The sequence below is a fragment of the Molothrus ater genome, chromosome 8 (assembly GCF_012460135.2).
Source record: "Molothrus ater isolate BHLD 08-10-18 breed brown headed cowbird chromosome 8, BPBGC_Mater_1.1, whole genome shotgun sequence".
Lineage (NCBI taxonomy): Eukaryota > Metazoa > Chordata > Aves > Passeriformes > Icteridae > Molothrus > Molothrus ater.
In genome coordinates, this window is record NC_050485.2 from 21190279 (window position 1) to 21204949 (window position 14671).

At 36.0% G+C, this 14671-nt stretch overlaps 1 protein-coding gene across 1 annotated transcript in view; it reads right to left on the minus strand.

The window, feature by feature from the left end:
• The window catches only part of LOC118688171 (adhesion G protein-coupled receptor A3), a 252313-nt gene that overhangs the window by 31571 nt on the left and 206071 nt on the right, over positions 1 to 14671 (minus strand). The window contains exons 15-17 of the mRNA XM_036385594.1: positions 8282 to 8409; positions 7241 to 7364; positions 768 to 913 (exon numbers count right to left, since the gene is read on the minus strand). Coding sequence (XP_036241487.1) covers positions 768 to 913; positions 7241 to 7364; positions 8282 to 8409 — 398 coding nt within the window. The remainder of the gene's footprint in view (positions 1 to 767; positions 914 to 7240; positions 7365 to 8281; positions 8410 to 14671) is intronic.

Here is a 14671-nt window from a genome sequence, read left to right on the forward strand (position 1 = left end):
TTTTCCGCCTCCCTCCAAAATCCAAGTAGGGACAATATATAACTTTGGCTAATAAGTAATTTTTTGACAGCTAAGCTTTAAAAAGATGAAATAATCTTCTCATGCCTTTGGCTTGAAATCCTGGTTTTGTGGTGAGGTTTTGCTAGGGTTTAATTTTTTTTTTTCCTTGTGCAGACTGACTATTTTGGCTTGCAGTTTCAGTATCTCAGAGGCATCTGGCAAGAACTCCCACTGTCTTACACCTGCAATGCCATCAGAGACACGTTTGAGTCTGCTCCAGCGGGAGCTGATAGGGAGTGCAGACTCCCAGTCGCTCCTGTAACAGAATTACATCTCTGATGGGCAATGAGGAAGGCTGCCATCAGGCTATCAGGCTTTCAATACAAGCGTGGGCAAGAAGTAGAGCAGAAGAGATAAAGGTAAAGGGTCATTACAACACAGTTTCTGGTGATTAAATAAGGCTCGGAATCAAGCCGGGATTTGTTTTCCTCCACAATAAATCAACGGAAACATTTCAATTCTTCCTGTTCAGGTAAAGGTATCTGAACTGAGCCAATACCAATTCTACATATTTCCATCTTCTGAGTAAACTATCAGCACACAATAAATTCTCAGATTTTTGTACGTGCCCAGGTGGCTCAATTCTTTATGGATGCTATTTATAGTCTATAAAAAGTAAAAAGTATAGAAAATAAGAATGAGAGTTTGCTTATAATTGATATATTCTAGGAAGAAATTAAAAAAAGAATGTAACTAATATTCCATACCTGAGTAGAGGTTGCTTTGGATAAGAAGGTTGGTCACTGTTTTGGCAAGGCTGAGGTTTTCTTGTGACTTGCTTATAAATATTCCTGGCAGTTACTCCAATCCATAGCATAGTAGAGAGTGTAGAATAATGCAGTACAATGCCAACCTAAAAAAAGAGTGGACAACTCAACAACTCAGTAAATGGATCAGTAAAACAAGAGTTTTACAAGAATCTTATTTCATAAGGGCAGAGGCGAAAAAAAAATTAATTGAATTTATAAATGCATCTAACATTTGCACTTAAAACCAGTTATTTAATCCACCATAGATAGCATTATCTGCAATACCAGAAGCAATGTTAAGAATTAGAGACATAAAAACATTTGTTTTCTAAGAACCTGTTTAATGAAAACATTTTACACCTGGATTTAAAGTGATGTGACTTATTTTGTATTGCACTCTTTAGCCTATCATGAGAATTCAATTTAAAATTTAATGAGAGGCCAGCATTTTTGCTTGCTATTATGCTATTTCCTTTAACTTTTCAGGAATAGCCTGTTGTAGTTCCCTTTCTGCTATACACAGGCAAGGTTGACTTCTGGAAATGGCATCAGTACTATTTGCACTGATAACTCCAGATTATTTTCAGACATATTTTAAGAAAATTATAAACTTGTCTACAGAATTTAAAAAGAGAATGACAACTCTTGGCATTCCCCCTTAAAAAGAATTATAATCTCTAATAATGTTATTATCACTTTGTCCCCAAGAAACTGGTGTTTATCATTGAAAGGAAAACAAAGTACAAGCACCTCTAAAATGCTAACATCTTTGTTATGTTAGTAATTGTTATTCATTACTATGGAAGCAGTAATTGGAATTTTACCCAATCTCCAGTGCTTTATTACATCAGCTAAGTCTGCATCTGGTTATATAAAATGAGGTTACCTTTGAAGCAATAACCTGACATTTTGCAGTGACAAGTAAAATATTGCTATAATTGGAAAGAACATAAAAGTTTAAGGAATACAGAGAATTGCTGAATAAAGCTAACACAAATCTATTATAATGATTTATTTGAACCAGTGTTCATTTTTGCTCCACTTAAAACAAAATAATTGATGGGCAAAGAAAAAAAATTCTATGTATTTTGTTTCTATTTAGTATTATATCTCAAAACTTGAAGTTAGCAGCAAATATCATCAACAGAAAACCCTTTGTAGTTTTCTCTGGGACTTGTTTGTCACATTAGACAAGGGAGGATAAAGCCTTCATCACTGCTACTGTTTGAGGTAAAAGAAGCAGAAATAAGAGAATGAGACAATTGTGTATTATGAACTGGCAGACACTGAACAGAACCATGAGCAGGGAGGGGAGGCAGGGGGATGGGAAAGGGGGAAGAAGAAGGAGGCAGAAATAATGAGAAAGAACTGGAAAAAAATCTAGATATTTAGCTCCTAACTTCTTTCTCATTTCAGCATAGTCCTGCTGCTATATATTCTGTTTTTCACACAGGTACATGCAATAATAGGAACAGTTAAAATGAATTCCAGGTAAAAAGGCACCTACATGTGAAATTCTGAAAATGTATATGACCATATAGATAGAAATCATCAACCACCTAAATGAATGTAAGACCCAAAAATAGTACAACAAAACAATTTTATTGAACTTTCAAGCAGGCAACTGAAATGACTGAAAACATCACAGCCATGCCACACCTGCATCACATTGCTGTTTTTCACAGTGTGCTCATGTTTCAGCAACTGAGTTACATCTGATATATGGAGAAACTGAACAAACATGGAGGAGGCAAAAATGTTATCATCCTCTGTACTAACTCTTTCATGATCTGCACGTCTCTGTCAAAAAAGCCCCAAACAAAACAAAACAAAAACCCCAAGTCCCCAACCATTTGCATTTCTTGCTTGAAGGAAACAAGGACTTATCCTGAAGATACAGGACCTCCTTATGACAGATTTGACATGACACAGCAGAAGTGTGGGATTTGGAAGGGTGCACTGAGCTGTTAGAGCAAATTCTAGAATTTTTGCTGATGTTCACTAATAAATAGTAAAGAAATGCTTGTCACACTTTCCATTGAAAGTTCAGTGTTTCAAAGTGCTGGGTTTTGTCTCCCCACCGACATCAGTTATGTCACAGAGATGCATCGTCCTCACTGCTGTGCTTGAGGACTGTGACTGCAAGTTCTTTTGTCCCCTCCAGTGGGATCACCTCTTGCTAACTCTCAGGCTAGGAAGACACCTGGGCCCTACATTGGAAATGCATGATAGCAGCTCATAACACAGGAGGGAAGAATGAGGCTCAACAGAAACACCAACGTGGCTTTGTTCAGTACTTTTTGTTTTTACTCTCTTAGCAAATGCAAACTTGAGGTTATGCATGAAAGGTCCAGGGTACAAATTTAGCTGTGTGTATCTTATTACTGGATTTCTACCTCTGTAAAGCTTCAGAGGCCAAAAACTATATACAAATTAAATATCAAAGTGATAACTTAAAACTATTTTCACTATTAGCAGAACTTTTGTATTTCACATAAAATTGCATGGAAAGGGTTGAATTTTCTACACAGAATAAAGGCTTATGATTGGAAATATTGAAGTGATGACCCCTATTTTTAAGAAGGTTTTCTGTACCATTTGACAGGCCAAATGGTACAGAAAAAACTGCCAGAATATAAGCATTGATAAGAGCACTGTATCTAAAGCTCTTTAATAACCACAGTTATATGGTAAAAATTTTCTTGTTTTCTTGGATTCATTTTTAACACGTCCTGTGTTCTCAGAACTCTTATCTTTGGGAATAAGCACTAGCCTTTTGAATAGAAGATTATACTTTTCTTCAGCAAGAAGATGCTGTCTGTTTGTGCTCCTTCAATAAATTTCAGTACCCTAGAGATAAGTTAAGTTCCATATGATGCAGTTACCATGGTAATGACCAGAATACACATTTATGCAAAGCATTTTGGCACAAAGATGTCTCTTGATCAGCTTTAAGTTGCACACAATTTTCTTTATTTTCCCCAAAATTTTAATTTAATTCTTTTTTTTTTCTAGTTGTAATCATATTTCAGATAAGATTGTACTTCTTAATTCAGTTTTATTTAAAGAAGAACACAGATATGCACGAACATTCTGATTAAACTTTTAATCCTGCAACAAAAATTATTCTTTTCTGTAAGATGAAGGGGCTCAGGAATTTCTCTGCAGTCTGTAACACCAATGGATGTGAATATTTCATGATCTTTAAACATTTAGCATTAGCAAAACCCCATGCTCCCTCTTCACAGGTAGAAAATCTAGAGCAAAAAGTTCAGCTTTCTGAGCTGAACTTGTAGACTGCTGGCTAGTATGGAATGAGCTTTGCCTTTCTTGCTGAAGATCTACTGCCTAACAGAAATGAACTCACAAGCAGCTTCACATATGACATTCATCAGGGAGAAGGAGATCTGAGCCTTGCCAAAGCTTACATGGAAGCTTTTATTTTATAAACCATATAGAGGATCTTGGAGATGTGATTGGAGTGATCATGGAATAAAAAAAAAAGATTCTGCCTCTCTCCATAACTTTTCTGCCTCCTGAATCTCGTGTTCAGTCCATTCTTCATGCTTCAACATGTTTAACTGATGATTTCATCCCCTAGCATCCATAAACTCATGGCTATCATCCTTTCCTCTAAAGTAGAAGCCACGAAACAGAAATCTTTGAGAGTACAGAATTGATGCCTCCCACACATGGGGAGTGATCCAGTAAGTTGTGTCTCCTTCTCTTTACATGAAAGGAGTGAGCTTCCTCCTGCCTTCTGAAGCAAACTAATCTGCGGCTGGGAGATGGAAGGATGGAAGGGCTCACTGGCTGGCTCAAGCACCTTTCTGCTACTGTACTGCCTCTGATTTATCCCTGCTGCTCCTAAGACAACCTCTGCCTTGCTTCAAAGATTTTGCCAGTAAACTCAAGAGTCTGGATTCTACAACAGCCAACATTCAGTGACACCCAGAATGAGATTCAAGAGAAATCTAGAGAGTTTGTAAATTCATTCACTCGGGAAATGTGAGGAGATGCAATCAACAGATTGCATTCCAGACCAGTATTCTAACATCAGGAATTTTGTAAATCATAAAGACTGTAGAGCACACATGCAAGTGAAAGGTCTATACAAAATCCTCTCTGAAACAGATATGTAGGTTTAAAAGGGAATTTTAGATTTTTAGATTCCACATAAAAATATATGTCTGACCATTTCTGAAAAGATTTTTTTGTGTGACTCTTTCACCTTGAAGGGGATTTGAAGGTTCTTCCAGCTATCACAGAAAATCACAGCATTAATTCCTGATGTTTAAAACTAACCTGTAACTACACATTTATAGACAGAGGGTGATCCAAATAAAACTAATTTAGAACCACCCTTTTAGGTTAAATTTGAAGGATAAAAGTTAACTTAGTCTATTGTTTCACATTCTTAAGTATGCTGCAGTGATTTTTTTGTGGAAGTTTTAGGGATAATTACAATAGGAAAGGGAGTGGTTGACTGGCTTTTATGCAACATTTCAGTGATTAGGACAAAAAATACTTGCAGTTGGAATCTTTCTCTATGCACTCGGGAAATAAAAAGTGAAAATTGCATTGCTGCAGGTTGAAGTTGTGCTTTGAATTTTAGCAGAATGAAGGATACCTCTGGAATGGCAACTGATGGTGTTACACCTGTGGTATAACTAGTATTTTAGTGCTGCTTGAAGCAGTAACATTTTCACAAATATATTTTAAGCCCCGGTATCAGAGCTTTGGCGTGTTGGATAATAAATCACAGACTAATTGTCTCAGGGTTATCACAGGACACAGGCATTGGCACTCAGAATTTTGAAAACCTTGCTGTCAGAAAGCAAAAAAAGATCTGTGGCTGGGTATGATGTGCTCAAAGTGAACAGTTTTCAGCCTCTGTTAGGAGCTATTGGAGCCTTGTCTTAGATTGCTTGGACCATTTCCTCCATTAGCTCTGTCTAATTACATCAGACAATTTCTACCAGGAAATAGAGGACAGTCTTTGTCACTTGTATCTTTCCTATACTGTAACTACTGATGATATTAGTAGGTAAATAAATAACTTAATGAAACTGGTTAGCAGACATATAGGGATGGTTCAATTCTGTTTCTTTAAGTATGCACATTTCTCAGCAGCTCAGGATCTGGCCCTATCCCACAGCAAGAGACAGATGCCACTGATAATGCACTTTATTAAGATACCTCTGTAGTTTATGTACTACTTATAAAAGGCTATTAATAACACATTTATCTCAATCAATTTTTCATTATAGCTGTTAATACCACGTTGCTACCATGCAAGCTGCAAAGTAAATAATCAGACAATGCCTGAAACAACAGATGGTCATTTGTGACCATGTAATTACATGGCCATGGCTGTCCTACAAACTAATCTGCTACTATCACTTGCAAACTGCAGACAAAGACAATAGTAAGTGATATTTCAATTTGCTAGAACTTACAAATTAATTATGACACAATACACTAGATACTGTGAGATATTTCTCTCCATCTAATGGACAATTTTGTCATTTAAATGAGTATCATGTAACAAACTTAGGTAGACTTCCCAGGTAGAACATCACAGTGCTTGCAGACCCACATGTGCCGTTTACTGGTGGTCATGCATAAGGATACACAAGAGGCTTCCAAATCACCTCACTGAACACTGTAAGAGTGATAACTTTACTACAGAAAAATACCAATGACATTCATGAGCCCTGGTGCACTTCTACAAATCTGAGAGGAAGAAATGTTCAAGGCAAACAAATTGCAACATGCTCTCATCAGACATTACAGAAGATGACTGAAATGACTCGCTTTACACATTGGACAGACTCAGCCTTTATATTCAGAGCAGCTGAATCCAGCCCTGTCTGTGCATCTCACCACACTACTGCCCCAAAAATGCTGAGGCAAGAGATATGAAACAGTCCAGCAGTGCAAACAAGGGCCCATAAATTACAAGTATGCTGGTCGGCTGTGTCTCCTTATGGATCATCCAGTGAAGCCAGGGCCACCCCCAGGCAAACAGTGTATGTGTCACAAAAGTGAAGCAGCAACTTTATCCCACACATTCAATCCAAAATACAGGAAGGACAGAAGTATTCTGGATTCGTAGTTTTCAATTATCCTGTACAGCAGAGAAATATCAAGATTTTCAATGCTTTTCTTAAAAAAAAACAAAACAACAAGAATGAGGCAATCTGAGCCTCAGAGAAGTTAATGCTTTGGTCACCCTCTTAGAGAAACTCATGTCACAACCAAACACTGATCATTCCCAGTACTGGCCTTTAGAAGATATGCTTATAATAGTTTATTTTGAAAAACTTAGGATCCAAGAACAATATAAGAAAAGAACTGCCAATATTATGTTAAGAACTCATTTGCAAGTTTCAATTCTATTAGTAAGAATTACTGAGACAGATACTTACAGCTTGACATATAATTGGATATTTAATGCGATTGATTCCACCAGCAAAAACAGCAAATGTGAGAGCAGTGTGGAAACAAAAGTTGAGAAGCATGTGCCATCCTTTTCTGCTTATTCGGATTGTGCTGTTGAAAAAAAGTCATATTTAAAAATAAAACCCTCAACATATGTATTATAAAGATTACTATTCAGGAAAAACACTTAATTTGATAGAATAAAGTTCTCAGATTCTTGAATATGTATGTAGCAATCTACCCATAGGACAGAGTCTGATCTATAAAGCACTGAAATAAATTATTAAAAAAGGCAAAAGAAATGGTAAAAATCATAAAATTCTACTGATTTAAAGTTTCCTCCACCAAATCAAGCATTTAAAGTAGAGTACTAAAAGCAAAAGGCTTATTGCATAGCTTCACGTATGCAGAACTTTAACAAGACAGCTCTAAAGGACTAAATGGAAGCTGAAGATCAGAAGACATTGCATTAACTTCACATAATTAATATTTAGCAGCTTCTACAGCACAATACATTCCTACTCATTTAAATTGCTAATGGTCTTTAACCAGAAGTATGTAGTTAAAATGGCATTTATATAAATTTTTCATATCAAAGAAAACACAAGTTTTCTAAACCCAAAATTTAAAAGACAAAGAAAGTTCCTTTAATCCAGTGATAGTTACCAGTCTTCCAACCAAACTTGGTCTTAAAAGTCATTATGGCAAGTGTAGCTGACCAAAGGGCTGCTCAACTGCAATTTGCCAGAAAGCACCTTAATAGTGTTAATGGTTTTACATGTTGAGTTTGTTAAGTTAGAAATCTTAGGAAAAGTGTACAGAAAATGTAAACATATGTGAGGAAAGCTCAGAAACAGCCTAAGACAGGTTGACATAAACTTTGTTTTGATTTCTCTAGTGTAAATTATATTGCTGATGTTATTATCCAACAGTAATTCAAATAATTTTAATTTATCTTTACAGCAAAGGTTATAAAAGTTCAAGTGTTGTGCCGACCATTTAATATGTGCTTAAAATGGAATTCTTACCTGTGATGGACAATGTAGGTGATAATGGAAGCAAACAGGCACAACAACATCACTGCAGTACATGCATAAACCACAGGGTGCAGAAACTCCCCTGGGTACTGGGGGAAAGACAGCACTGTCTTAAAATCCTGGGGAAAGAGCAAAATGATTTAACGTTGTTAGGCATGTGTGAAACTGGGACTTCATTCCAATATGTCCTGTCATTTCTAGCTGTTCCCTTTCAAGGGCAGGAAAAAAAAAGATGAACTTTTAATGTAGATACAGTTCATGAATTTGCAATAACAGACTGCTCCTTCCTCATCTGCATACCGTTTGCTAGACAAAAATTAACCTTTTTGTACAAGCAGACATATCCTAATTAAAAAAAGGTCTGAAAAAATACACAGAATATTACATTTTCCCAGCATTAGCAGTATCTGGTCCTTCTGATAACATGAACTTTATGAGCATATTTTACTAAGATATTAAGAACAAAATTTCAAATCACCATAAAGGTCTCCAAATGACATATATATGGCTGCAGAAGAACCACTCAAAGTAAAAAAGAACCATGAGAATACACTCAAATTATCAACTCACTCAAATATAATTAACCAGTTGATACAACTCCTGTAACCCAGTGACCTTTACACTTATTTGGAAGTACTCTACTCCCTATAGTAATTCAAAAGTAACTTGGACAGCTATATTAACAGCAGAGTAAGGATCCATGTGTTCCTTTTGAACATGTTAGTGCCTAGTAACACAATTCTTCATGAAAAACAATGAAAAACTATCCATATCTTTGTAAAATTAACCTTATCAAACTCCCATTCTAAATTACACATTTAGGAGAGCTAAATCTGGAGGTGTGATGGATGGAAAGCAAAAGGAGCCCATTACATATAACAGAATGTCTTCAGACTGTCTGAATTACAGCAAACATTCCATTCCCTGTAATGCGTTAAGCCACAGGGCTTAACGCATTACAGGGAATTTGCTTGTGCACTACATTTCTGCACACAGATACCAAAATTTATACACAAAACCTATCACCTGAGTGCAAACACAGTGTCATCTACATGCCACTTCCCATGTGCAGAGGCACTAACTCTGCACACAAAAATGAATATACATCCCAGCAGACAAAGCTAAAATCTGAAATAGTACCGAATATGACAATCCAGCAAACTCTAACTTTAAAATATTGGCAAACATTTAAAATACTTTTTTCTTATTTGTCAGTTTTAGGTTCCCTTAGAAGAAGGTTCAATACATTATTTTGCTGAGGTGAAATCTCCCCTTAGGAAATTTGGACTGTAATGCTAATACCTCTGTTTAATTGCATTTGCATGCAGAGAGCTGATTTCTAGCACCATTATTTATGAATATGAATTTGTCCACGTACAAGCAGATAATGTTCGTGAGTATATGCAATTACTAAATGGTGAGAATTTAGTTAACCTTCTAAAATGATCCTCTCAAGTAACTGATGCCCTGGTAGTTATTATTTTCCTTCATTATTAGCTTTAAAGTTTCTAAGATTGATTGTACCAGTTTCTCCAGATGCATATGAATGTCAGCTCTAAACAGAGCAGCTCACAACATATATAAAAAGGACCATCAAAATGAAAAATAACTTATGAACAAAATGCCAACTACATGTTATCACATCCCATTTCTCTTCATGCACTTCTTCAGCTTGCATGTAAACCTCAGTTAAACCTGCTCTGTCCCTCCTGTCCTTCACACAAGTTTTCTCTCTGCCCTGCCCAGTTCACCAACACCCAGGGTGAGAGGTGGAGTCACTTCTCGTGGAGGAACTCAGCTTATGCTGTCTCATCTAGAGGTGTCAGTTCTTGCTACTCTTCCCTCAATCACAAATGGAAAAGAAGAGGAAAAGAACTCTGTCTTTTGATGTGCTAGTTTTTTAGCATGACAGACCCGGGCTCTTAAGGCCTTCTCATTCTTGTTTTCTTCCAGTGTGCATGAATAAACACTCAGGATTTCATGACTTCGTAACTTTCAAATAATTCCTTAAAAGTCTGTTGGTTCAGAACTGCCTCTGAATGTCCACTCAAACACCCTTTTTCATCCTGCTCATCTTTTTCTCCCATGTTTTTATTTGCATCATCTCCCCATTGATTCCTTTATAGAGTAAGTCTCTCGAGTTAGATGACTAAGTATTTAACAGGAATGTTCAATACAATTTTAGCTCATACTATGAGTAGTAATGCAAACAACTGGACAATTTAAACAGAAATACTCTGCTGAAAATGATAAAACATTTACTTCTAGCTCTTACTGATGTAATTATATTTTCATATACTATAGTACACTTTGCATAAATTTAGGTACACAATTTCTCTGCATTCAGAAATGTGTTACTGTAAACTATACAGTAGTAGCAGCACAGTTATTTAAAGAAATAAGTAAGTTGGATATCACTGTGAAAAGTTAAAGTTGTGAAAAAGGAAGCACGGTGAAGTTACACATTTGAGATGTGTAGCTACACATTTGAAAAAAATGAAAGCAATTTTACTTGTGTACCATTACTGTGTACTAAAGAACTAATTTTTAATAGTGTAAATGCAAGGTTCAACATCTCCCTGTGTTTGATCATCAGTATAAAAGCAAATGTCATGTGTCCTACAGGAATACAACCATTTTGCCTGCAGAAGAATGAAGAACAATCAGCATCTTAAAGCTAATTCAATTTTTAAGTACGAGTTTTATCTCTTATCTAATCTTCTACAGTAAATAAATCATAAAATTTGGAGTATGAAAATCATTAATGCCAAAGTAGAATAACCTTTTTAGAAGTTTTGTATATTGAAAACTGATTTCATTATAGATATATAAGAGATGTATCTTGTCTGTTCTCTGATGATAATTAAGCCTTATTGATCCATCAACTTCCCTTGAGTAATCTTCTGGGGAAGACAACATGCAGAAAAGAAGCATTTTTTTAAATGCTGTATGCAAAGCAGCAAAATTGTATGTTACATTTTAAAAAGTTAGGTTTGATTTTATTTCCTAGAGGGGATTCAAATCATTATGATATTGAAAATTCACAGCAATTATCCCAGGAAAATGAATACTTACAAGACCTTGATCATTATAAACTGATGGCTACAACTATGAGGCCCGTTAGTTGTTGTCTAATGAGAAACTGTCATCATTCACCCTTTTAAGATGGTGTGAAACAAATCAAGTGGTGAGCACTTGGGGCACATGAGGTGAATCCCATATTGAGCTGCATTACCAAGACTGCACACAGCAGAGGAGGGAAATGATTATTCCCTGCTATTCACCACTTGTGAGCCAAATCTCAACTACTGTGTCCAGTTTTGGGCACTTCAGTACAAGAATGACATTGCTGAATTGAAAGGAGCCCAGTAGAAGCCACCAAGACAATAAAATGTCCCAAGGCCTAGATTCCAGGTCTTTAATTTCCAGCTATCTTCCAAGAGTTGGCATATTTTACTGAGCTTTACAATCTGAATCCATTTACCTGCTGGCTGAAGTTGCACCATGATGAATGCAAGATCCATTAAGCCAACAGAAAGGAGAAACAGAAAGAAAGAGCTTGAGCCAGAGATCTGATTTGTGGTAAAATCACTGCCTTTTGGAGGAGACAAGCCTGGAATTTTGAGCCCAGTACCAAACCAGTTTATGCTTTTTACAGAGCAAATAATACATATTATTAAATGCAATTTAATAAAATGTACGTGGAGGAAAAAGATATAAAAAGCAGACCTTGCTCTTAAGAGTACTCTATCCAAGGCTTTGTGCAAAAGAATGTCAGTCAGGAATATTCTTTAAAAAGCAGCCTTTTCTGGGGGCTGGACTCAATACTGTCCATATGGGCTCAGCATTCTCTGATGAGCATGAGCATCACATGAGCAGAGAGCAGTACAAGCCAGCTGAGGACTGAAGTGAGGAGCATGTGCCTCTCCTTGCAGGCTCTTCACACTGGGAAACATCTATACATGTGCAGACTAATCTAATTCCAGGGAATTCTGCAGTTCCCACTACAACAAATGTTAATTTTACATATAGCAAGTAAACTTTCTGGATCATTTTCACAAACTTTGGTGCATAAACTCTACTAAGGTCTATGCTATATGTGTTTAACTTTGTGTTTAAACATTAAAAAAGACTTGCAATGTTCGTTCTTAAGCCTCTTGTTATAGGCAGTCTGATTTTTCAAAGTACAGAACAATGTTTCCACAGCCTGCTATGAGAAAACCCTGTGTTCTCTATGGGGAAAAGTCAAATACTGTAATTATGTCAACCTTCTAAATGACATCTCTGTAATACTTCCCCAACTCATGAATTAATTTCTCAAAAGGCTTAGACAGTCTGCTTAATTTGCAGAAGACCTGAAAGATGGAAGTTTAGAATTCTGTCTTCAGAATTGAACAGGCTTAAGAAATTCTGCAATTGTTTCCAGTAACAATGAAAATGTTGAAAAAGTAGCTTTTTTTGTACCAGATTGGAAAGACTACAAAGATTGGGGGCATGCTTGCAAAACAACAAGAGAAAAGTGCCCTAACTCTTGCTGTGATCCATTCCTAGCATCCTGCCTCTTCTCAGTTTCCCATTCACACCATTTTCCAAGGTTTGCTTCCAGAACAGTTTCAAATATGCTCTGGTTTTGTCAGTTCAGTCTCCCCAGCCCTAATTATTTCATACAAGCATCCACTGAATGTATGCTGCTTCTACAAATAATTACTCCTTATGCACATAAAGCAGACCCAAAACTCCAAACCTATGTTGGTTGGAATAATATGACAAATTGTGACAAAATAGGAAAGGAGCTGCTTTTGATTTTATGTTGATTTAACCTTATGTTGATTTAACTTTTAGGATTACAATTAGAAGTGCTAAGAATATTTATTAATCCATTTTATGTTAATTGGGAAGTATCATACTTAGATTTAATATTTTTATTTGTGTTTATTTGGCAGATTTGAGGAAATTACTATTGACAAAGCAGTCTAAGGGGGAAAGGAAATGCTGTATACAATTACAGTAATATCCATCACTATTGAATTTCTATTGTGTTCTAAGAAAAATGAAAGGAAGAACAAAGGACAATGTATGCCAAAATGTATTTAGCAAATTTTGAAATTCATTGTTGCTATTGGATATTTTTTTCATCTCCTGAAGAGTTATTCCTCAGATATGGAGGTCTCTGGATTGGTCATAACATACACAAACATTGTCCTGAAAAATTAAAATACTGATGTACAACTTTGTTCACACAACAGCATAATTATTCAGTATTTAAGAAGCAAATACTTATCATTAGCTATGACAAAGCTTCAGAGTATACAAATCCATGATTTTACTCTAAAATAGAAAATCATATTGCAGAGTTCAGGACCCTAGAGGGCTTTGGACACCTCCAAAAGAAACTAGAGCGTAACAAACTCTCTTCCTCCTATAGATAACAGAAGAAAAGACAAAACAGAGGACTAGTCTGAGCACACAGCACATGAAGTAAAAGGCAGGAATATAATGTGGGTGTTAGTTCACATTATTTTACTCTCACCTGTAGGACATACTACTCAAAACCTGATCAGAAATAGATAATGCTCTGTTATGTCTGACTCTATTGTTTTACTTCTATTTGCCAACCTAACCCAGAGCAAAGTGAAAGTGTGAGGCCACATGAGGGAAGGAGCATGTACCTCTTTCCCAACCCAAGCTCCAAAGTAAACTTTCTCTCTCACTGACATCACTTGAACAACTGTCACAGAGAGAAATCAAAGGGCTCTACATGACTCCTCTCACTTGAAGTATGCTCATGCTTATTAATTATCAATCATTGTTGATAAATCCTTGATTGCTGCCTTTCTAAAAAAAGGACTCTAGAAAACCTTTATTTTAACCCTTTTATGTTACATAGACATAAACAACTTCTATGAAGCAACTTAGGAAACATTGTCTTACTATTTAAAAAGGTGCCAAACCAGAATATGTGCTGTGCTAACCATAAAATGGACAATTGGATTGACTGAGGCTTCTGTTTCAGCTTCATCTACAGCAGGATGTACACAATTCTGATGGCAATGCAAAGCTTTAGTGCTGCTTTTTAGTTTACAGATACTACTTCAGTTTTCTGCAATTACCCCCAACCATAATAATCAATTATGAATTTTTGTTGTTTAACAGATTAGAGAATTACAGATTAATGACATGTATCATGATATTGTAGCTAATTTCATTAGCTACACACCATATGCCAGGTATCTTGAATTTGCTGATGGTTTGTTAGTATTTTAAAATACATTAGGCATATAGATATAAATTAATAAGGTACATATAAGCACTTTATCCCATTCATTTTATAAATTAATAACAATGCAGAACAATGAAGTATTTTTCATTTCTGCTACGAGA